This window comes from Sarcophilus harrisii, chromosome 2 (genome assembly GCF_902635505.1).
Source record: "Sarcophilus harrisii chromosome 2, mSarHar1.11, whole genome shotgun sequence".
NCBI classification, from domain to species: domain Eukaryota; kingdom Metazoa; phylum Chordata; class Mammalia; order Dasyuromorphia; family Dasyuridae; genus Sarcophilus; species Sarcophilus harrisii.
In genome coordinates, this window is record NC_045427.1 from 52203278 (window position 1) to 52226653 (window position 23376).

Here is a 23376-nt window from a genome sequence, read left to right on the forward strand (position 1 = left end):
GAAGGAAGGAAGGAAGGAAGGAAGGAAGGAACCCAGCACTGTCTCCTATACCCCTGAGCTGTTCATTGGGACAGGGTACATAGTCTCCTGACCACACTCTGGGAGCAACCATCCAGCCTGGAAAAGCCTAGTTGTGTGAGTGAATTTAGGACAGGGGAAATGCTGCTATATTTACAGTACCTCCATTCCTTGTCTTGAACATAACTAAGCAGTAATTATCCATTTTTTAAACTTGCATTTCAGAGAAGATGCTGGGCTAGGGGTTGGATTTAATCTGTTGTGGTTTGCCACCCTTTGCTAGGAAAAGGAATGTTATTGAGGGACATTGGAAGTACTAGAAATCAAATCAAGTCAACCAGCATTTATTAAGCATCTACTATGTAGCAAGTGTATGTACATGTGTGTGTGCACACGAGTACCTGTGCAGGTGTGCGTATGTATGATCAGTAAAACAGAGCACCCAGGGATCAGTGTTATCTCTAAGTCCCTTGTATTTCTGCTGTTTGGGGTAGATTGGATTCGATTCCTTTGGTGGCCATCACCATCACTCGAGGAGCGCAATTCCTCTCCACTTTAGCAATGATTTAAAACCTAATAGAAGTGTCTGATTGGATGTCCCATAGCAGCCTCAGCTCCTCAGTCTCATTTAGCTTCCCATCTTACCTGCTTCATCTGGCTATTGGTATTAGAAGCTAGAATCATCAAACATCAAGTCTGGGAAGGGCCCTTAGACTTATAAAAGATTGGCGGCAGAGAGGATCTTAGAAATCATGGGGCTTGTTCTTTTTGTTTTATAGTGGAAACTCGGGCTTGTGCATAAGGATGCTACTCTTCCAAGATGCATGTCAATCGACAAAGAATCACCTACTATGTGCCAGGCAAATACTGGGGAGGAACCAGTAAAATGGTCCCTGCTCTCAAAGATTTTACATTCTATGGAAGAAGACAACAGAATATGTATACATGCCTCCATTTAGGTAGAAAGAGAGAGATAGAGACAGAGAGATACAGAGAAAGACAGAGAGACAGACAGAGATAGAGACAGAGACAGAAACAGAAAGAGACAGACACAGAGAGACAGACAAAGAGAGATAACTTATATCCCATCTATTGCCAAATCCCATTATTCCATTTCTCAGATATATTTTTCCACTCACACAGCCACCACCCTTGTAAAGGTCTCAAACTTCTCTCCTCTGACTCATTTCAATAACCGCCCAATTGTTCATCTTGCCACAAACCTGTCCCTGCAGTTCATCCTCCACATGACTCCTAAAGAACAGAACAAGACCATTGTCTTGGCTTTGCACCCTGGAGGAGAGAGTGAGGCTGATGATTTTGCACAGTTCTGCCTCCCTTAAATCCAGTTCCCGCACAAGTCAACATATCACTCTATGATATTATTGGTCTTTAAGAATAAAGGACCGACAATAACCACAACAAAGAACACATTTAACCATATTGCTCCTCTCTCATTAAACCCAGAATCAAATGTAAAACTCTTCTGTTTAGCATTTTAAGGCTCTTTCCAGCCTTGTTAAACATTGCCCCTTCCCACATTCTAGAGCCCAGACAACCTGGCCTTCTGCTGGTTCTCATCCATATCCTTCCTCCCCATCTCAGTGCTTTGACTGGCTGCCCCCCCCCCCCCGCCGAGGTACCCTCATTCAGCATCTCCTCCTAGAGCCTCTTATTTCTTTCAACACTCACCTCAAGCATCAGCTTCTATATGAAGCCATCCTTGATTAGCCCTACCCTCCTTCTTCCTTGACCAAATTGACTTTTATCTTTTTTTATATAGTTTATATATCTTGTTGCTCGGTCATTTTTCAATCATGTTCAACTTTCTGGCCCCCATTTGGAATTTTCTTGGCAAAGATTCTAGAATGGTTTGCCATTTCCTTCTCCAGCTCACTTTACAGATGAGGAAACTGAGGCAAGAAGGGGTAAGTGATTTGCTGAGGGCCCCACGGCTAGTGAGGTCTGAGGCTGGATTTGAACTTCTGACTCCATGCTTAGTGCTCTGTAGAACTAGCTGCCCTAACATTTGTGTCCGTGTGTGGATATATGTATATATGTGTGTAACGTTCATGTTGTTATTGTCTTCTCCCACAAATCTTTGAGAGTAGATTCCATTTTACTCGCGCTAACCCAGTGTTTGTCTAGCAGGTGATTCTTTATCAATTGGTCATCCACCTTGGAAGAGTAGCCCCCTTATGCACAAGCTCAGGTCCTTTCAAGCCCACCTTCCCAGCCTCTGTGGAACTAGAAGTTTCCTCTAGGAAGCAAAAGAATGGGCCCCATGACTTCCAAGGTTCCCTCCACCATCCGTCTTTTATAAATCTAAAGGTCCTTTGTCAGTCTGATATTTAATGATTCTAGCCTCTAATTCCATAGGCAGGTGAGGTAGGGAAGGTCAGATGACATCCCAGAAAATAAATGCAGCTGCTGCTTTTAATACTAGACTCTAAACTTCTCTAACATATCTGATTTTCTCACACATACACACACACACACACACACACACACACGCAGTACTTGCTGAATGAATGGATGAATGAATGAGCAGGTAAATGAATAAATAATAAGCGTTCAAGAATTGTTTGGTTATTTCATTTCCATAAAAGAAACCAACGCCCACAGAGCTAAGATGACTTACCCAAGCTAATCGTTTGGAAAGTGAAGACAAGAATCTAGATCTCTTAGTTCCCCATCTTATATTTCGTCTCTACTCCACCATTGATTTCATGGTGGCCAAGGAAATTCCAACTTTTTTGAGTCTGATAAAGCACTGAGGGGGCCCAGTAAGTTGGAAAGGCTTGGAACCGCTTCAGAGCTGAAAGCCTCCATTTTCTAGCGGAATTCTGAAAGGCTCTTCACTGAGCTGGCCGGAGGCACTCTCTCAAGATGAATAATAATAGCTAATATTTAAATACTGCCTACTATGGGCCAGGCATTGTGCTAAGCACTTTATAATTATTATCTCATTTGATCCTCACAGGTAGGTGCTATTAGTATCCCCATTTTACAGATGAGGAGACTGAAACAAACAGAGGTTAAGTTTGCCCAGGATCACATAGCTAAGAAGAGTCTAAGTCTGGATTTGAACTTGGGTCTTTTTGACTTTGTGATCAATGTTCTACCCATTATCCCACCTAGTTGCTTACAGTCTTAAGAAAAACATGACTCATGCACTTGTGTGTGTGTGTGTGTGTGTGTGTGTGTGTGTGTGTGTTCTGGCACATTTTGCACTTCAACTATTATTTGAAGGACTGACTGAGGGTCTGCCCACACACACAGAGCAAGTGTGAAGTTCAGGGTGTTCCCATGTTCTTGTGAAAATAGCTGGAGATGCTCATCCTAGAATTGGAATCTAGAATCCTAGAATTTTCAAATTAAGACTTGGAACTGGGAGGAAGGGACCTTAGAGATTATCTGGGTGTATTGTGACCCTCCCCATCCTCCACCCCCAAATCCTGCCCCTTTATAAATGAGTCACGTGAGACCTGTGGGGAGTGAATGGAGATCCAGGATTTACACACAGGTTTTCTCAAGCTATCCTTTCTTCCTAACTTCCTTCTAACTGCGGAAGGTACCGCCATCCTTCTAGTTGTATGGTTCACAACCCAGGAGTTGACCTCAGTTCCCACTCATCCCCCCCATATGTCTAATCAAGTTGCTAAGTCTTACCCTACAACGTCTCTCCCATTTGTCCCTTTGTCTCCACTCATAGCCACATCTCTCAAATGAACAATAATGATAAACTCCTGATTGGTTTCCCCGCCTCTCTCATAATCTATTACTTCTAAGATCAAACACAAACTCTTCTGTTGGGCATTGAAAGTCAACAATCTGGCTTATCTTTCTATGTTTTAGACAAATCGGTCTTTTTTTTTTTTTTCCCCTGAGGCAATTGGGGTGAAGTGATTTGCCCAGGATCACTCAGTTAGGACGAGTTAAGTGTCTGAGACCAGGTTTGAACTCAAGTCCTCCTGACTTCAGGGCTGGTGCTCTATCCACCTACCTGCCCCCAAATTGGTCTTCTTAATGTGTTTCACCAAGATATCCCATCTCCCATCCATCTGCACGTCTTTGCGTAAGCTGCCTCCATCCTCATCGCCTGCCTTCTTAGAATCCCTACTTTCTCCAAACTCAGCTCAACAGCTATTTTTTGTATAAGGTATTTCCTGATCCTCCCACTCGCCTTACTTCTAAAGCCTCCCTTCCCCCAAATTACCTTTAATTTATTTTGTATATGCTCATATTTATACATGTTGTCTCCCTCAGAAGAACATCTAGCCAAGTCAACAAGCATTTATTAAGATCTTGCTATGTGCCAGGTGTAAGCACTGGGGATAAAAATAAAAAGTGCCTGCTCCCAATGATTGTGCAACTTAATTAAAAAGACAACATAAAACAACTTTCAAACAAGAGGGTGCAAGATAAATGGGGGGTCGCCTCAGAGTGGGGGCGTAAAAGTTAAAGTGGACTTGGGAAGGGCTTCTTGGAGAAGGTGGGACTTTGCTGAGACGCAAAGGAAGGCACACAGAAGGCAGAGAGAAGGGAGAGCGGTCCCAGCCTGGGGATAGCCAGAGAAAATGTCCAGAGCTCGTAGATGGGGGGTCTCGTTGGAAGGATAGCAGCGAGGTCAGTGTCACTGGATTGTGGGGAGCAAGTATAAGAAGACCGAAATGGAAAGAGAGAGGCCAAGTTTGGGGCTTTACAAATCAAACAGAGGATTTCCTATTTGATTCTGGAGCCAACAAAAACTGACTGAATTGGGAGGTGACAAAGCCAAGCTTGGGCTTTGTGGGCCTAGGACGGACTGGAGTGGGAGAGACTTGAGGCAGGGCTACCAACCAGCAGGCTACTGCAGTAGTCGGTGTCAGAGGAAAGAAGAGATTATGTTCAAACATGTTGTGAAGATTGAAATGACAGCAGTTGTTTCATTTTGTCTTTCCCCAGTCCCTAGCACTGTTCCTGGTTTCTAATAAGCACTTGATGAATGATTATTGGTTGATTGGGCAATTGATCTTCTAGAAGATGTAGGAGGACAGAGAGCTCACTCTGTCCTAGGGCAGCCCATCTTACTTTGGGGCAACACTTGGGGAGTTAGGGATTTTTCTTTATATTAGGCTGCAGTCTCCCTCTTTGCATCATCCTCCCAGTCCTAGTTCTGTCTTCTGGGGCCAAGCAATAGGATAAATCAAATGCTGTTTCCTTTTTGTTGTTGTTGTTGTTTGTTTGTTTAACAGAGTTAAGTGACTTGCCTAGGGTCATACAGCCAGTAAGTACTTTAGATACTTGCTGTATCCTCCCAGGGCCACTGCTCTATCCACTCTGCCATTTAGCTATCCCCCAATCCTTCTTTGAGATGACAGCTTTCTCCAGATTTTAAATTCTTTTAAGGAAAACATCCTGAAAGTTTTGTCCCTTCTGAAAAAATCCCTTTGTTAAGAAACTGTTTCTGACCATATTCTTGCTCTATGATCTAAAATCATTATACCTCCTCCTCCTAGCACTACTACTACCACAATCACCATCATCATTACCACCACTATATACTACTATCACTACTACTACAACTACTATCACTACTACTACTACTACTACTACTACTACTATCACTACTACTACTACTACTATCACTACTACTACTACTACTACTACTACCACTACTACTATTACTACTACTACTACTACTACTACTACTACTACTATCACTACTACTACTACTACTACTATCACTACTACTACTACTACTACACTACCACTACTATTATTACTACTACTACTACTATCACTACTACTACTACTACTACTATCACTACTACTACTACTACTACTACTACTATCACTACTACCACTACTACTACTACTACTACTACTACTACTACTATCACTACTACTATTACTACTACTCCTGCTGCTGCTATACACACATAACTCCCTCCATACATACAACATACAAATATTGATATTTCAAAGACATGCTTTGCCTGGAACCAAGTTCATATTTCCTTACTTAAATTTTCATCTGAAATCATCATTTTTGGCTTTTTTTTTAATTTGCCATTTCTATATGTGGACCTGTGTCATTGTCTGTTCATTGTAACTGGCAAGTTCTATGGGTGTGATGGCTCTTTTTGTCAGTCTAGGAAATTCACATTTCACCATCCTTAATATCTTTCTGTTAAGAAAAAAGGTCCCAAATCCTCTCTGACTGACTCCAGATGCCCAAATTTTAATTCTCTCCTATGTTCCATTGGGCGCCTCAGTAAAAAGCTCACTCCTGGGTCAGGGCTGGGATCCTTCCTGCTCTCTTCCTTACAGAGGCTGCCTTTCCCCAGTATTTGTGGGAGAGTAGGAAAGTCCCTACTCATGGTCCCAGGGCTATGTGAAAGGGACAGATGCTTCTAGAACTAAAACTAAATTTTCCCATAAAGACTCTATCAGATAAGGTGGTTGGGTTCTCGATCAGTTATTATGTTTTCAATGAATCAAATTCAGTCCTTATGGAACAACAGCTGCTGGCCTGGACCTTTGCTGGGTTCTAAGATACAAAGATGCAAAACAGCAAAGCTCCTCAAGGGAGCTTTGGATAAAGGCAGGTGAGACACTGGCATAAAGTAGTTTACTTTGAATTGAGAAGCACTGTAGGACAGCCAACAGGAAGCTGACCAAGGGCCCAGAAAGATCTGGATTCAAGTCTCTACTGTGGAATATAGTGACTGTGTGAGCCGTGACCCCATCTTTCAGTGGTGCATAGAACTCTCTTGCACTAGTAGTTGAGGAGAAGATGGCATATTTCTTCATCTCAGAAATTTTAATACCAATTAAGTCACAGATCTAATCTCTCTCACTATGAACCAGAGCGCTAGAAGGCTATGAGAAATTCGTAGGTTTGCAAGACAGAAGCGACCCTAGAGATCATCTGTTCTGCTGCTCTCAGAGAAAATGAGGGGAATGAAGCCTAATAATAATAGTATAACAGCTAACATTTAGATAGCACCTACTGGGGCCAGACCCTGTGCTTAAGTGCGTTATAATGATTATCTCATTTGATCTTTACAAGCCTAGGAAGAAGATACTATTATCCAGCTTTTGACTCCAAATCCAGTCTTTCCAATACATTTTCTCAAGTAGGGAAAGCCCCCTTATAGGTAGGAGGGGGTAGTAGTGGGAGAAATCAGGGAAAAGAGTTTTATAGGATCGTGGATTTAGCAGGAAAGTCAGGGGTCAAATTTTTCGCTTTACAGATGGAAACTGGGGTCCAGAAAAGTGAAGTAAGCCCCCAAGGCCACGTAGGTCAAGTAAATGGCTGGAGGGACATCTGAACTCTGGCCCTCACAGAGGCTTTGGTGCCTACAGGCTAAAGAGAGGAATGAATATTTTGATGATAGCTCCATTATAGTCTCTTAAGTTTTATCATCTGTAAAATGGGGATAATAATAGCATCTACCTCCCAGTGTTATTGGTTTCTTTTTATTAAGTACCACTCAGGTTATTTCAGTATTCTAAATCACCATAATGCACCTGGAGGGGGTCACATCTGAGGGACATTTCTAGAGACAGAAGAGAACATTCTAGGGAGGAAAGAGTATGTGCACGAGGAAGGAGGGAGGAGAAGAAAGCAGGGATAGTCATAGGAACGAGCAACCCTGTGGGCTAAAGCAAGCATTGTGGGCTCGCCTGGGAACCAGCCCCTCCGGAGAACATTGTGCAAGGTGATCCCAGTGAATTTTTGGAGCAGGACCTGGTATTTCACTGGGACCAATGGTTCCTGAGCCTCGCTATGTCTCTTTTGGGCAGGAGAGGGCACTCTTGAGACATCATTGGCTGCAAATGTTTTGGGGGTTTTTTGGTTTTTGTTTTTTTCCAAAGGAAGGCTGAGCTTGGTGCTGGCGGAATTCCCAATCTCAAGTTCTCCAGCCCTATTACCAAATGTCACTGAGTAATGGCAGTGCTTGACTGTGGCGTTGCCCCCTGACTTGTATTACCTGTCCATCAGGCTGCATGAAAGGGCTCTGGCTGGGGCCAGACATTTTTAGCCCAGCACTATTGTAAGAACAGCTCACTGGGCTGATGGAAAATGAACATGCCGGATCCATAGGTCCCAGGGCCTGAGCACCCCAAGTGGTGCTCAATCTGGGAGTAGTTTTAGTGGAGAAAAGTGGTCCAGATGTGAAATCTGAGCACCAGCGTGGAGTAACAAGGGCGGCCCTTCTGGACCACCTCAGTTCCAAGTCCTGCCAGGAGGAGGGACAGGGAACAGGCCTTTTCCCCAGACCTTACTAGCTCAGCTGGCCAAAGCAGCCTCCATGAGCTGGTCATAGAATCATAGACTAATATTGAGAAGGAAGAAAAAGGAACATGCATTTATTAAGCGCTTACTATGTGCCAAACTCTGTGCTAGCGTTTCACTTTTTTGAAAATGTTATAATTATTTTTGTTTCACAATTATTATCTTATTTGATCTTTACAACAACCCTTTTCTCTGTTAAATTTAATCTCACTAGATTAGGCCCCTGGCTCTTGAAATTTTTTTGATCCTGATTCTATCATCCACCAGCCCTCAGTATTTATTTTCACCTTCACATTTTTAGTAAGCATGCCTTCAATCAAATCATTAATGAAACTGTTAAGCAGTCCCAGGGCAATACTACACTAGAGATCCTCCTACCAGCTGATAGCTACTCAGTAATGACTATCCTTTGGTCACTCAACTAGTTCTAACTCTAACCAGTTCTGTGAGCAGAAAGCTTTTATCTTTCCATCTTGTCCATAAGCTATTCTGTCAAACACTTTGCTGAAATCTGGGTGCTCTGTGCTCCATCTGTGACATTACCCTCATCTACCAGCCTCGTTACCCTGTCAGCTCTTTAATGGATTCTATCCATGGACAAGATGTACGTAAAAGATACATAAATGAGGGCCATTGTCCCCCGTGGAGCACCAAGTTAGGAATGTGAATGCCTCTGTGGGAACCTTCCCTTTGTACAAAATGTGGATGCTTGTCTCACTGATTACGGGGCACTGCAGACCCCAGGTGATGGGCAAGGTTCTAATCAGGGGTGTCCTGGACCTGGCCAATTCTCAATGGCTCAAGGAACTGAGTATTAAATTCTCATTGTATTTACACCTCAGAAATTGGCAATCGCTAAAAATTAAGCCTACATATGTTATATTGATATCCAGACTGAAGAAAGTAGAAGGAGGAAATATTAATGATTCTGATTAAACTTTAAAGTATATGTTGCTAGACTTTTTTTTTTTCAGAGAGCTGGATGTTAAGCATTTATCATACTCCCTGGTCTAACTGCCTTCTGACAGTAGTATGTGGGTAAGGCAGGGAAAACCTGTGGGTCTTACTTTTGAATATATGAGGATCAAAAGTTTTGGGTCTACAAAAGCATATAGCAACTAAGGTGTACACCTTTATTTTATGCAAAACTCTTGATTATCTCTGAATCTTAGTAAGGTAGAAGTGGGGGGAATACATGGGAGATTACCTATTAGCTAAGCTCCCTTGTTTAACAGAAGAGGAAATTGGATTTCAGATGGAGAAAATGATGTTTTATTTCTCAAACTAGACCTTAAACTCCAGATTAGAGACCTTGTCTTAGTCTTATTAATAATAGTTAGCATTTATAGTATACCTACTGTGTGCCAAACACTGTGCTAAGTGCTATACAAATAGTATCTCATTTGATTCTCACAGAAGCCCTTGGAGGCTATTAGCCCCATTTTACAATTGAATTATATGTATATATATATATATATATATATATATAGAGAGAGAGAGAGAGAGAGAGAGAGAGAGAGAGAGAGAGAGAGAGAGAGAGAGAGAGAGAATTATAGAGAGGATAAGCAAGTTGCTCAGAATCCCACACTGCTAAGTATCTGAGGCTGCATCCCAGCTTGGTCCATAGATGTGTTCCCAGAATTCCTAGCAGAATATAAAATGTGATGTGAATGTTAACTATTATTATTACAAAAACCCAAGTAGCCAAGGAAGGTCTTCAGGCAGGTAGAAGGACTCCCTTTGTCCCATAGGATCTATCTTCATTAATAAGGAATAAATGGTGCAAGAGTTCTTAAAGTAGAAATGACTCATCTATGAGAGACATCCGTTTACAAAGGAGAACACTGATGTCCAGAGCAGGGAGTGACTTCTCCACAGTCAGCTGGCCAATTGATGCTGGCGGGACACTGCGTTGATAAGGAAGAAGCAGCAGGTGCCCCAGCTGGCAGGGGAGATACTTCAGTGCTTTGATGTTAATGGTTTGTTTTGATCTTGTTTTCCAGGTGCCTGACAGTACCTAGCACATAGGAATTGCTTAATAAATTATTTTAAAATCGAGGTGGGAGAGGGGAAGGGATTGATGGCAGGGAAGGCCCTATAAGCAAATTAGTCACGCTCTTGACCAACCTCCCTTCCACTGTTGTAGGGGGGATACCTGCTCGGGTATGAGTTTGCCTTCAGTGACCTCCAAGGTCCCTTCCATCTTATCAAATGCATGAAGTGGTACCACTAGGACTTGGCTCCCTGAGCAATTTGCACCGCTCCATGTTGCCTTCTGTAATTGCTCTTTTTGAGTAAATAGTGAGAGAGGAAAGTTTTCTTCCTCTAAAGGTAAAGAAACTAACCCAGAGGGTCACTGGGAAACTTTGATCCCCTTATTTTACAAAGGCAGGAACTGGTACCCAGAGGTTGGGGAGCAACTTGTCTGTGAGTATCTGGGCCAATTTGGATTCACTCTATACAAGAACTATCTGGCTCTTTGTATATACAAATTTAATTGAGCATCTGGCATGTGTAAAGCTCTGTGCTAGACAGGAGGCAATGAGATGTAATAGGTATTATCAGGAGGCCTCAGTCCTCTCCCTTGTCTTCCCATTTGGAGTTAAATATACTTAGAAAAGCCATTTACCTTCTCTATACTCACAAAAGCCATTTATGTGCTCTGTGCTTTGGCATTTCCATCTTTAAAATGGGCAGAACTATATTTTGCCCCTGGTCAGCTGTGAAAGAGACTTTCAGTCCCCTGACAAAAGGTCCTGCTGCTCCAGAGACCAGATTTTGATGGGATTTCACTCTTTTTAATAGTATTAGGAAGCCCCCTGAGGCTTAAGGGCCCCCACTGGGGCGAGCCTGGACATTAATCTGGCATGATCCTTTCTCCATTTGAACTCAGAAGCATTAAGCCCAAGCATAGTAGCTGAACCTGTGTTCTGGATGCTGTGACTGAAGGTTCTAGATGTGAATCGGGGAATCTCAGAACTGAAGTCCGTTATTTCAATGGGAGCAGAACAAGGCCCTTCCACAGCTTAGGAAATGGTCTCAGAGTCACTTGTCTAAGATACACCATCTCCCCAAGGTCAGCCTGGGCTGGGGACGACAGGATGTCCACTCCTGGGCCTGTGCTTAAAGAATTTGCAGGATGGCAGGGGTTAGGAAGCAATGGATCCCTGAAGGAAAGGCTTCCCAAGAGGACTCTAGTCTTGTTGTAACAACCAAAGAACAATATGTGACTTAATTTGAAATATAAAACAGGTGGCATCCCAGCACTAGGTCCATGCTAAAGGCTACAGGAGTACTGTGAAGGAGTGTAGTGAATGCAAGGGTAGGTGAGGTCCCCTGTGGCCTGAGGGCCCTGGGAAGGATTCATGGAGGAGGTTATTCATTCATTCATTCATCCATCTATTCATCTACTCACTCATTCATTCATTCACCCTTATTAAGTGTCTGCTGTGTCTGAGACTGTGCTTGGTGCTTAGGGAACCACAGTCCCTCATCTCATGGGGTCTGTGAGGAGACATAAGATATAAAATCACATATTCAGGTATGCTATCCTGCTTAGGAAGATGTCATTAAGGGGAGAAGTGGAGAGACTCATGGAATTCACAGGCCTTGAAGGGTGGGTAGAATTACAATGGGCAAAAATGGGAAGGGAAAATATTCTGTGTTTGGGGATCCAGATCACAAGGTTTAGGGCTGGCGGAGAATTTAGAGATTTAGTCCAATCTCTGTGGCAGCTAATTGACCCCCAAGACTCATCTCCCTGAATTCAAAAATGGCCTCAGACACTTCCTAGCTCTGTGACCCTGCACAGGTCACTTAACCCTGTTTCCCTCAGTTTCTCCATCTGTAAAATGAACTGGAGAAAGAAATGGCCAGCATCTCTGCCCAGAAAACCCCTCATGGAGTCACAAAGAGTATGAAATGACTCATCTAAGACCACAAATGCATGTGATTTTTTTTTTATGGCTGAGAAAGCAGAGGTTCAGAGAGGCTAAGTAATTTGCCCAGCAGTCACACAGATAGTCTGTGCTGGGGCAAGGATTCACCCTCGGGGCTCCCACAGCAGCCCGGTGCTCACAGCCCTCCATTCTGGCCTGAAGCTGGCCTTCCCGGGAAGCGGGAGACTCTGGGGGACCCTCCGATCTGGCTTTTCTCCGAGGTCAGCCCAGGCAACTGTCTGTTCCCCAGGGGATTAATGCCCAGGCTCTGAACTTTTTTCCATCCCTTTGAGTCCTCTTCACTGCTTGTTAGCGCCTCAGCAGGGAGGTAGGCAGCAGCGAGCATGGGGGGAGATTCAAATCAGATGTAGTTAATAGCTCTGGGAAAAGGTTGGGGAGTGAAGGAGCTTGAAAATAATGGCTAAAAAGGTTTAATTTTTAAAATGTCTATGAATGTAATTTATATATGCTCTCCCTGCCTCCCATTACCATAGATAATCGAGAGGAGGCTAATTTAAATTCCCATTCAATGCAGGTTACTTGGACTCCCATGGAGTAATGAAAAGTCTATGATGGGGGCTGGGGTCCTCTCCTCCAGCTGCTGCTCCGGGGGAAGGGGAATGTCTCAGCCAGAATGAATCTACACATGTGACAAACTCAGAAGCCAGATATCTTTTTTTTTAAATAACGGGCAGAATCCCTTCGGTGAATACTGATTTCTGGGGCTCTCCTGGCCAGCCACTTGTACATTCTGGGAAGCACATGAGCATACATACGTACATACATACAGGGTCACCTTGCCTTTGAGTGCCCCCTGAACTGACCAGATTCCTCATGGAGAGAGAGGGAGAGAGAGACACAGAGAGAGAGAGACACAGAGAGAGAGAGACAGGGAGAAAGAAAGAGAGGAGAGACAGAGAGAAAAGACAGAGACAGAGAGAGGGAGAGACAGAGACAAAGAGAGAGAGACAGAGACAGAGAGAGAGACAGAGAGAAAGAGAGGAGAGACAGAGAGAAAAGACAGAGACAGAGAGAGGGAGAGACAGAGACAAAGAGAGAGAGACAGAGACAGAGAGAGAACAGTGAGAGAGAAAGAGAGAGAGAGAAAGAAAAAGAAAGACAGAGAGACAGAGAGACAGAGAGAACTCATTTGAGGACAGGGGACTTTCTCCAGCCCCCTTTGTCTTCCTGAAATGTCCCCATTTTTCATCTCTCTCCTGCTCAAGCAGTTCCAGTCCGTGACTTGTTGCAACAGAACGGCAGGAACCTACATCACCATCATTCCTTCTGCTGCCCTATAATCCTGGGCCATGTCCTCACTAATCTGGTTACATTTTGGAGAAATACATACAAAACAAGGGGCAGCTGGATGGCGCAGTAGATAGAGCACCAGCCCTGAAGTCAGGAGGACCTAAGTTCAAATCTGATATCAGACACTTAACACTTCCTAGCTGTGTGACCCTGGACAAGTCAGAAAAAAAAAGAAAAAAAGAAACTAATGAGAAACAGACCATCACAGCCAGGGATGTCACCTCGTTGTCAAGGAGGCCACATAGTTCACAGACCCTCATAATAATATTAGGACCAGAAAAGACCTTAGAACATAGAATGTCAGGTCTAGTAGGAACATCTCCTCCACCCCCTGCATTATACAAATGAGATTTAATCTCAGGTAAACGGAGTTGTCCCAGGTCACACAGTGTATAAGGGATTCATTCACCTGCTTGAGCAACGAGTTGAGAATGACAAAGGGGACAGGAGAGAGGCCCCTGTCCACATGTGAGCAATATCTGTATGTACAGGAGAGATGCTCGAAGGCAAAGTGACTGTGTGTGTGTGTGTGTGTGTTCACACAAATCGGTTGGCAAAGAACTGTGCTAGGTCATGAAAGCGCAGAGGACTGTAATATAATGTAACTTGCCCTGAAAAGGCTTCCGGGTGAAAGGGATCCATAGAAGGGGGGGCCAGCCACATGAAGAACTATTCCAGGTGCCCAATGAGGGGGAGAAGAAGCCGCAAGGCTGGCCCTGGCGGTTGGGGGGAGGAAACATCCGTTCAAACTTGGCCCTTCAGGATTAAGTGGAGCCCCTCTCCCCCTTTGCCCCGTGCTTTCTGTCTTCCTAGCCCCCACTGCGGGCTGATCTAAGGTTCAGTCCCTCGATTTGCGCGACGGGGAAGCAGCCAGCCCACGACGGTTCCCCCAGATGGTACTCATGGTTGTTTTTTTGTTGTGCGTGTGTGCATGTGTGTGTGTTTTTCACGGCTTGCGCTCTCAGGCTTCAAAATGTGTGTCAGCAGCAACAGCAACGAAGAGACCCCCGTCTTGAATGCAAAACAAGTGGACGTCCCGGACATTATTGTCACACCTCCCACCCCCACGACTTCCGGGATGGGGCTAAGAGACTCGATTCAGTCAGGTGAGGAGCCCCCGTGCAACAACTGCTCAGCCAGATGCTGTGAGAAGATGGGGGGGCGAGGGAAAGATTGCCACGGAGGCTGGGGAGCATGGGGGAGATGCCAAACAGTTTCTCCGGCACTGTGAACAGCTTGCAGAGGGCCCCATCTGTGCAATTTCTTTCTCCGGCTCCTATCCCTTAACTGGGGTTATTAAAGATTTATTAATGAATCTGCATACACCTTCACTGCTGGGCCCTTCCCACAATTACCAGCCTCAGCAAGATGTGGCGTGTTAAGTAATTAAGCAGGCAGCTCCTCTCGGCAGTGAGGGGAGGATTGATGAATGAGGGCCAGCACCCCGGCCCTGGGACGCCTGTGGAATTTTTAGTTGGGTTTTCAGCCATCCCTCCACAAGTGCTGCTTTTCCTCCTCTTCCTCCTCCTGAAAACATGGCCCCAGAGGCTAGAGCAAGAACATGGCATCCCCCTCGTTGCTAAAGCCACCGTTTCCTTGCTCCATCCTGTTTCTGCCCCTCAGGTAGCCAGGTGGCTTTGCCCTGGGAGGAGGAGGGAGGGGAGGATGGGCAAGGTGGATGAGAGAAGGAGCAGACCAGCAGCAGGAGGCAGCAGCCTGGGGCTGGTTTCTCCTCCTGTGAGGTCACCGCAGAGTAGCCAAGTAACTGGCCTGATGTCAGGGACCCAGTGTGCAGAATCCAATCCCATTCCTGCTTCGAGTCCGAGCCAGCCTCGTTTATTTGGTGTGGGCTGTATATAAGAAACTGTGTCAGGCCACGCTGGATGAAGAAATAGAGCATTAGACTATTCTATAGAATAATAGCACCTGCCCCAGAAGGCCCTTTAGTAGAAGGATATCGATAAGGAGATAGCAGTGTTATACGTTAGAGTGGGGATAGTATTGGGCTCAGACTCCAGAAGGGCCGTGTTGAAATCCTCCTTTCCTACTTGGGCACCATCTCTTATCCTCAGTTAGCTTATCTATAAAATGGGAATAATAATGACACAAGGTTATAAAGGTCAAGTGAGCTATTTTATGTAAGATGTTTTGCAAACCTTATAAGGAATATTGGTATTGGGGTCTGGAGTTGAGAAGAACTGGGTTTTGGTACCACGTTGGACATTTAGCAATTTTTGTGACAACTCCTCTAGGACAACTTCCCCATTTGTAAAATATGGGATTGGACCCAATATTCTTTGAAGTTGCTTCCAAAGTCTAAATCTTCACCTTAATTTCTAATGTTTTAGAGATAGAAACTGTCCACAAGAGCCGAAGGGGCAAATTACCTAGGCAGGAGCCCTGTGGGCCGGGAGTCAGGAAACATGGCTTTACCCTATACTGCTGCCATTCATTTCATCTCTCCAAGCCTCAGCTTCTACAAAGTGAGGATAATGATCAGGAAACATCCCGGGGAGACAGTTTGGAAGCCTGAGTCTGAGGGCCGGGCTCTAAGGCTTACAAGCTGAGTGACCACGGGAAAATCAGTGTGTCTGTGTGGGCCTTGCTGTCTCATGCACACAATGTGACCTCTCCGGAGATAACACAGTGTGTGTCTGTGGCACCTGTCAGCCTGCTGGGAGCATTGTGCAGATCAGTCAGGACCATGCTCCAGGCCGCGGAGGAGCCATGGTATTGTTCCCGGCCCCTGGGGTAGAGCCAGACATGGACGACCCGGGCATCCCGCAGGCCAGTGGTCTGGGCTTCTCGGAACAGAGCAGGCCGTGATCTCTGCAGGCTACTAAGAAACCCCATCCTCAAAGGCAGGCAGTCCAAATTCTGGCCTCTTCTTTGCTGTTAAAATATCATATGACTGTGCCTCCACTTCCCCCACCTGTAAAATGAGGGGAGTTGACTAGATAATCCCTTAGATTTCTTCTAATTATGGGAACATGAAGCCTGGAAGAAAGCAGCCAGTTGTGGGAGGTGACTTGGCTTGGGCTCTCTGTATTTTGGTTTTTTGGTCCACCAGTAATTTCTAACAGGGTCAGATTGAAGTGAGGTGGGCTTCGTCTCTATAACAGTGTGGGATAATAGCTGGTTTGAGGAGAGCCTTGGGGATGAAGAGCCAGGCTTAAGGAAAACCTGGGAGCCCCATCACTCAGCTTCTCTGCTAAGTTACTGGGGATCCTTATAATAGGAACATCTGTGAGACACAGAGCAGTGCATCAGGGAAAACTAAAAGGAGAGATGAGACGGGAAGGTTTCAATGGGAACAGCTTTGAGGTCTGGGTCACTATTGACACATACAGATGTTGTTTCTCCATTTCTCCCTCAGAGTGGCTAGATGAGACTGGGTCTTACTCTGATGATGGAGAAATTGATACTGAATCCTGAGGAGGCAAACCGTGTCCTCGGCTCCCTTTTCGGATGGCTCTCGCTGAGGGAAGAAGACCGTTCACTGTTTCCTCTCACAATATGGCCTCCTACATTAGCTTTCTCCTGTCTCCAGATGCCCTAACGGTGACGTGCCCCACTGGGTGAAATCCATTAAGTCTGTTGGAACAATGGAGCCATTCGGGACCAAAGGAAAGAGGCACACAAGTGGGAAAAGAGCGAGGCATTTTCCTTGACCAACTCAAACAATAACCCACAACAACAGAAGCCTGACTGTCAGGCTCACTAAACCCTGTTCTTCCCCACTAGAGTCAGTGTGGAGAAAGAAAAGGAGAAATCTAATGAACTATGGATGGTGGTGTTTCCCATAATCCAATGGGATTTTTCTCCACTAAAAAACCACACATCTGTACCCTGTGTCATGGGGCTCCTCCAGGTGTGATGTGCCACAAAAAGAGGATTTTGCAATGTGGCTCTGAATAAGACCTTGCAAGACAAATGGTTTCCTTTTTTTTTTTAAGTTTTACAAGTATTGAGAAAGGTTAAATATGGTTTATAAATCAAAGATCTGGATTTGGTGGGGATTTTGTGTTTGGTTGGTTGGTTTTAGTTGGGGGGTTTTTTCATTACAAATAAAGATTCTCTGAAACACACCATGAATGTCACTTCCTGGGCGGCTGTATTGAAAGAGCTCACACAAGGCAGGTGTTAAGAAGATGAGAGAAAATGTAGATATCAAAGGCCAAAGTCCTGATTCTGGCATTGCGTGAATCTCTCTGGCTTTCATCCTCTTCAGAAATGAAAGAGCTGTTTCCCAGTGTCCCTCCCAATTTTACCAGGCAGTGTTCCAAAGTCCTTTTTGGCTTTGATATTCTATTAGCCTTAAGTAACAGTCAATCAATCTAAAGTTTGGTCTCTAGGCTCCTATGTGATGATACTCTATTAAGAAGCTAGACATGGTTCTTATTCAGATTCTACTCATATAGAACCCAACGAATGGGTATATATATATATACCTATTCCTCAAACCTGACAGTTTTCCTAATTTAATTCCCTTCCTTTGAGTTATAAGAGGAAAAGATGAAAAAAAAAATCTCTTTTCAGCTAGTCCCTTCCTATGAAGACTTTGAGTAGCTTTCTATTTTTATGTCAGTCCATTTCTAAAGGCCTTCCTAATTGACTCCACCCAGAAATTCAATCTATGGCCAGTAGGAATTTCTGCCCAATATTCTATAAAGGAACAGTGTAGTCTATATATGAGAACAGCCCTGGTTTGGTGTCAGGTGTGAGTTCAAGTCCCGGACTGGCTCTGTTGTTTTCCTCTCTGGGTCTCCTCCTCATCTATAAAATGAAGTGGTTGGAAGAAATGATCCCTGCAGTTTTTTCCTAGTTTTATTCCCCTTACCTAACAGTGGTTTAATTGGGTTGGGCATTTGCCAAAGGGAGACACAGGGGGATGGTAGGTGTGATTATAAACATTAGCTAAGACAACAATATGAGCTTAGCAACAGACAGTGTGTCTGTCTTATGATGATCAGCCCAAGAAAGATGGGACAGAAGCTCCCCATCACAAGACCAGCCCTCAGAGAGTGATGCTTTTGGACACAGCAATTTATGAAATGAGCAACTAAGCTTGGAGGAGCCACAAACTGCCTCGGCAGAAGGAGCCCCCTTCGACTGGTCCTTCCAGTCCTGAAGTTAGCAAAACCAGAGCGCTAGGAGCCATATGGAGAGGGACTTAAAAGGATGTGCTTGTGGGAGCTGAATTCCTGTGTGGCCAAGCGGACAGCTGCACCAGGATTCAGAAACTGGAAGAAGCCCGGGTAGGCGCTGCTATACACCACACAGCCAATCCTGAGACTTGGAAGGAGGAAAGCATTTCATCCCCTGGCTCAGGGTAAGTCAACCTCACTGTGCTTTTCTCACTTAGAAGAGTTGACAGATGGGACTGGAAAAGTTGGTGCATTTGATTAAGCCACATTCTTTTTTAAAAATAACTTTTCTGGGAAATTAGCAGCTTTGATATTAGGGTTAAATTCCAGAAACCAGTTATATGATCATATCAAATCATATAAGTCAAATCATGAATCTTTGTCTGCCTCAGTTTCCTCATTTATAAAATGGGGCTAATGGTAGCTCCTACCTCCCAAAATTGTTGAGGATGAAAAAAGAAAACCTTAAAGCACTATATAAAGATTAATTCTTGTTGCTCTTATTCCAGTCCTGGTTCTGGCATTAACTTTGGCCATGGCACTTCCTTCTCTGATCCTCAGTGTTCTCTTATGTAATAAGAGGTGATTGGACAATATGATCTCTAAAACCCTGACCTTCTATTAAGGTCCTTTAACCTTAACAGGCAAAGTATATCCCACTGGGTGTGTCTCCTGGAAATATTATTTTTAGGAGAACATTGATTAAATACTTAATCATTAAAGATATTTTGTTCATCAAATAAACTAAAGATCATTAAAGTAATTTAAATTACTTAAAAAATAAACAATAAAACTTTGCTTTAAAGAAATAGAATGTCTTCATTAAAAACAAGACCCAAAGTGCCCGACTTTTTTTGGAGCTGCATATCTACACCTATGTTTCCAGCTTGGATGTTTTATATTCAAATGTTCTTTTCAGCTCCAACTTTTTCCATGTTATTAAACACCTTCTTGCTCTAACTTCTATAGACATAAGTGGGAGGGCCAATGAAGTTTGTTATTTTCAATTTCTCATTTCTATGGTCTTTTTCTAACCCCCTTCTGCTTTTTCTCTTCTGGAGCAGGACTACTATTCTCCCATTTTTGTTGTGCCTGAAAGAAAGCCTCTGCTATCAGTCATTTATACCTTGGTACAGTAATTTGTACCAATTAACCATTAAATGATTAATGATTAAAAAATCAATACTGAGACAGAAGTATTTATCTCCTCAAGAATTTAGGGAATCAGGATGCCTTTTAGCTAGGGGATTCAATTGAAATTTTTCCCAATTTGTATTGAGAGAGATTACTGAGATGAAAAAGTACCACCAATATATTGACTTTTGTACTGACCACACCTTCCCTCAACCTACAAACTTGGTCATGTCAACCCTTAGATACTGGATCAGACCTTCAGAACTCCATTGCAGAAGGTGAGGGAGATAGAACAACCCCTGGCCTACTTAGGCAAAGGACAAAGTTTGCTAAAAAAGAGTCAGGGGTGGAGTCTGGACTTGTAGTTTCATTATTATTAATGTAAGGAACTCCCGATTGACAAAACTCTACAATTACAGGTTAGCACTGTCTCAGCCATTTAGAGTCTTAGAAAGCTGCTTAGAACACTTTGAGGATGGGGCTTGCCCTGGGTGTGTCAGACTAGCTCTGCTAGTATTGGAATACAAGGATCTAAATAAATAAATGAATGAATGAATGAATGAATGGATAGATAGATAGATAAAAAAGTCTGTGCTTCCAATTTTGCACCTCCATCAGAAGAATATAAGGAAACTAGGTTGGACAAGCCTCCTTGTGAACAAGAAAAGTAGACATTCTGGAACACCACTTTAGGAGGCCAGGAGACATGCATCCTTGTCCTGTAACTTTCAACCAGATTGGGAGGAGGGGGATGGTCTTAACCTGTTATAGATCCCTTTGGCAGTTGGAGAAAATCTCCCAAACCCTTCTCAGGGTTGCCTGAATTCATAATTGAAGCAAATACTAAGTTTCAATTAGAGGTTAGTGAAAATAAAGAATAAGAACCCTTGGACTAGATAATCCCTTGAGCCTTTCCAGTTAATTCTTTGATTCTTAAGAATTTCACGTCTTTGAGCTTCAGGGAGGTGGGAGATCCATAGAAAAGATCTTAATTTTATATTCTGCCTACCAGGATTCAGGAAAGAAATTGTACTTTAATCTGAATCAATCACAAGAAGACTTTTCCTTAAGGTAGTAGGAATAGGGTTGATTAACTGCCCCCAAACTGTATATTCTCTGCTGTCCCACAATAAGAACAAGACTGTGACTCAAGAAAGATGGCAACCTGATGAAAGGTTGATTCAGCAGCTGGTGGTATGTTGAAAGACCCAGGGCTATTCTAATTCAAAGTAATCCTCAAACATATATCACCCCAGAAGCCCTTCCTCTTCTACTCCCCTCCTTAGGGACTCTTTCCCTAAGTTTTTTTTTTTTTTTTAACCAAACTTATTTCATTGGTATAGGGAACTTCCACTCTATAAACTCCCTTCTCCTAATGTAGTTATAACCCCTTTGCTCCATATAGTCTTTTGAGAGCTGCCTACGGGTACTTCCCCCAGATAGAATGGCACACTCAGTATGTGTTAGGGGAAGAACTTGAAAAAAACAGGTCTTCCTAAATTAAAGGCTGCTTCACTAATCCAGTACATAAAGCATGACTCCTCCATGTTAGCCCACCATGCTTCTTCCCATTGGCCTTTCAAAACTTCTCATCATGGCAGCCTGTCAAGGTTCCTCTTGCCTTTATTATTATTATTATTTCTGGACTTCTCCTTAGCAAAATAATCTCAGGTGACCTGAATCTCTGGAGAGCAAAGCAGCTCAAAAGAGAAGGGAACTGCTAAGAACAGAATTTTAAGAACATAATCTCCATTGGAGAAGCAAAAGGAAAGTCATTGAAAAAGCTCATTGTGGTCTCACTGAGAGCTCAGACATTAAAAAGATGTGTGAAAGACAAGAAGGACATATAATAAAGAAAGCATAACAGAAAGAGGGGTATATATAAGAATGGCAGAAAAATTAAGGCAGAATTAATTGTAAGATCTGGGTTTTTTAAAAGCTTGTGTTTTGAGGACTATAAAACCAAGGAAAGTATAAGAGCCTCCGAGGTTGACTGAGGGGGAACCCCTGCTTGAGGCAAATAGTTCAATGTTAAAAGGAGATTCCTCAACTGTTTTTGCTTCTGTTCTTTCTATCAAGGAGACTAAGTTTAGAACAGCTAAAATTGGAAGGAAAAAGATTCCTTGGGAATTGAAACCTAAGACAGGAAAAGAGACGGTAAGGAAGTACCTAGCTGCTCTAAATGAGTTTAAATCACCTGGCATAACAAATTACATCCCAAGGGCTTGAAAGGGTTTGGGGGATGTGATGGTCGAATGGCTGATGTTTGGAAAACATTATCCCTGCCTGGCTCTGTGGGCTGGGGAAGGAAGGAAAGGGGGCTCTGGTTTTGAATCGGAGAAGCTGGGGAGCCCCTCAAACAGCCCCTGTGCTCTGGGGCGGCTGTGGTTGCAGCCTGTATTTCCGGAGGACCCCTGCCCAGAGTACCCATGACTGCCCTCTCCTTGCTCCATTTCCCTTTGCTCTGGCTGGCCCCTGGTCTCCATTTGTTTGTAATCCTCTGCTCTTTATTCCAGGCTTTTAGTGCCCATGGCAACAGGAGCGGAGTGGGGAGGGAAGGAGGTGAGCGAGTCTGTGGGAGCCCACTGTTCCACCCCCATGGGGCCTGCACCAGAGGCTGGGTTATTGACACAAGGCTTCGGGCTTCTTCCAGAGAAAAGTAGGGGGTGAGGAGGGGAGGGAGGCCTGCCTGGCTGGCAGAAGGCCTGATCTCAGCTGCTCCTGCGGGGCCGCATTCAGATGCTAACGCAGGGCTGTCTCTCTCCCACCTTGCAGGGCTAGATTTTCTTACCTTGTAAATTCAGCAAGCTCAAAAGCCAGCCATTTGGAAATGATAATAGGGGGCCTATTGGACTAGTCCGCATCGGGAGCGGGCTGCTTATTAGAGATAAAGAGCCCCATTTCGGTTGATGGTGGCTCCTTTCCTTACAATAAAGATTGTGACTTTCCCTTCCATTTGTGTCTTCTTGTGTGCTTTTTAATCCCCCTCCCTCCTTTTTTTTCCTAGTAAACCAGACCTCTGCAATGGCCACAGCCTTCTAGCTCAAAGTCATAATAGCTGCATATGAAACTGTGGATGATTCATCCCCAGAACCAAATGGACAGGACACAAAGGGGGCTTCCCTTCAGTGTGCTAAAACCTGCCAGGGGAGGAGCTTCCCTCCTGGGAGGGGGATTTCATCTTCCAGTGGCATGTGGCTGCAGATGTCCTACAGGCTCCTCTCCTAAGGCTGTGCTCCCTTTCAACCCCAGTCCCAGCCCCTAAGGAAAAGGCCCTCTGGGGGACAGGTTAGTGACTTCTGATTGGACCCCCGTATCTGCCCCTAAACTGAATTTATAGAAGCCTTGTTTTTGAGACCAAGAGGTTTGAAGCTTTTTGATCAGATCTGGAAAAGAGATCCTGGTTCTGCTACTTACTCCTCACTGTTTCTCTCTGGACCTTAGTTTCTCCATTTATAAAATGGAGCTGGTGGGGAGATCTAAGCGATGACCTTGAAGGTCACTTTATTGATGATGACCTTGAAGATCAGCTCTAGAATTC

The 23376-nt window shown here is 44.1% G+C and overlaps 1 protein-coding gene across 3 annotated transcripts in view; it reads left to right on the forward strand.

Annotated features, from left to right (window-relative positions):
* The window catches only part of C2H16orf74 (chromosome 2 C16orf74 homolog), a 67058-nt gene extending 49416 nt beyond the window's left edge, over positions 1 to 17642 (forward strand). For all 3 annotated transcript variants that reach the window (XM_023495088.2, XM_031950180.1, XM_031950181.1), the window contains exons 3-4: positions 14520 to 14660; positions 16931 to 17642. In XM_023495088.2, the coding sequence (XP_023350856.1) occupies positions 14520 to 14660; positions 16931 to 16989 (200 nt within the window). In that variant the 3' untranslated portion in view covers positions 16990 to 17642. The remainder of the gene's footprint in view (positions 1 to 14519; positions 14661 to 16930) is intronic.
* The last annotated feature ends 5734 nt before the right edge of the window (positions 17643 to 23376 follow it).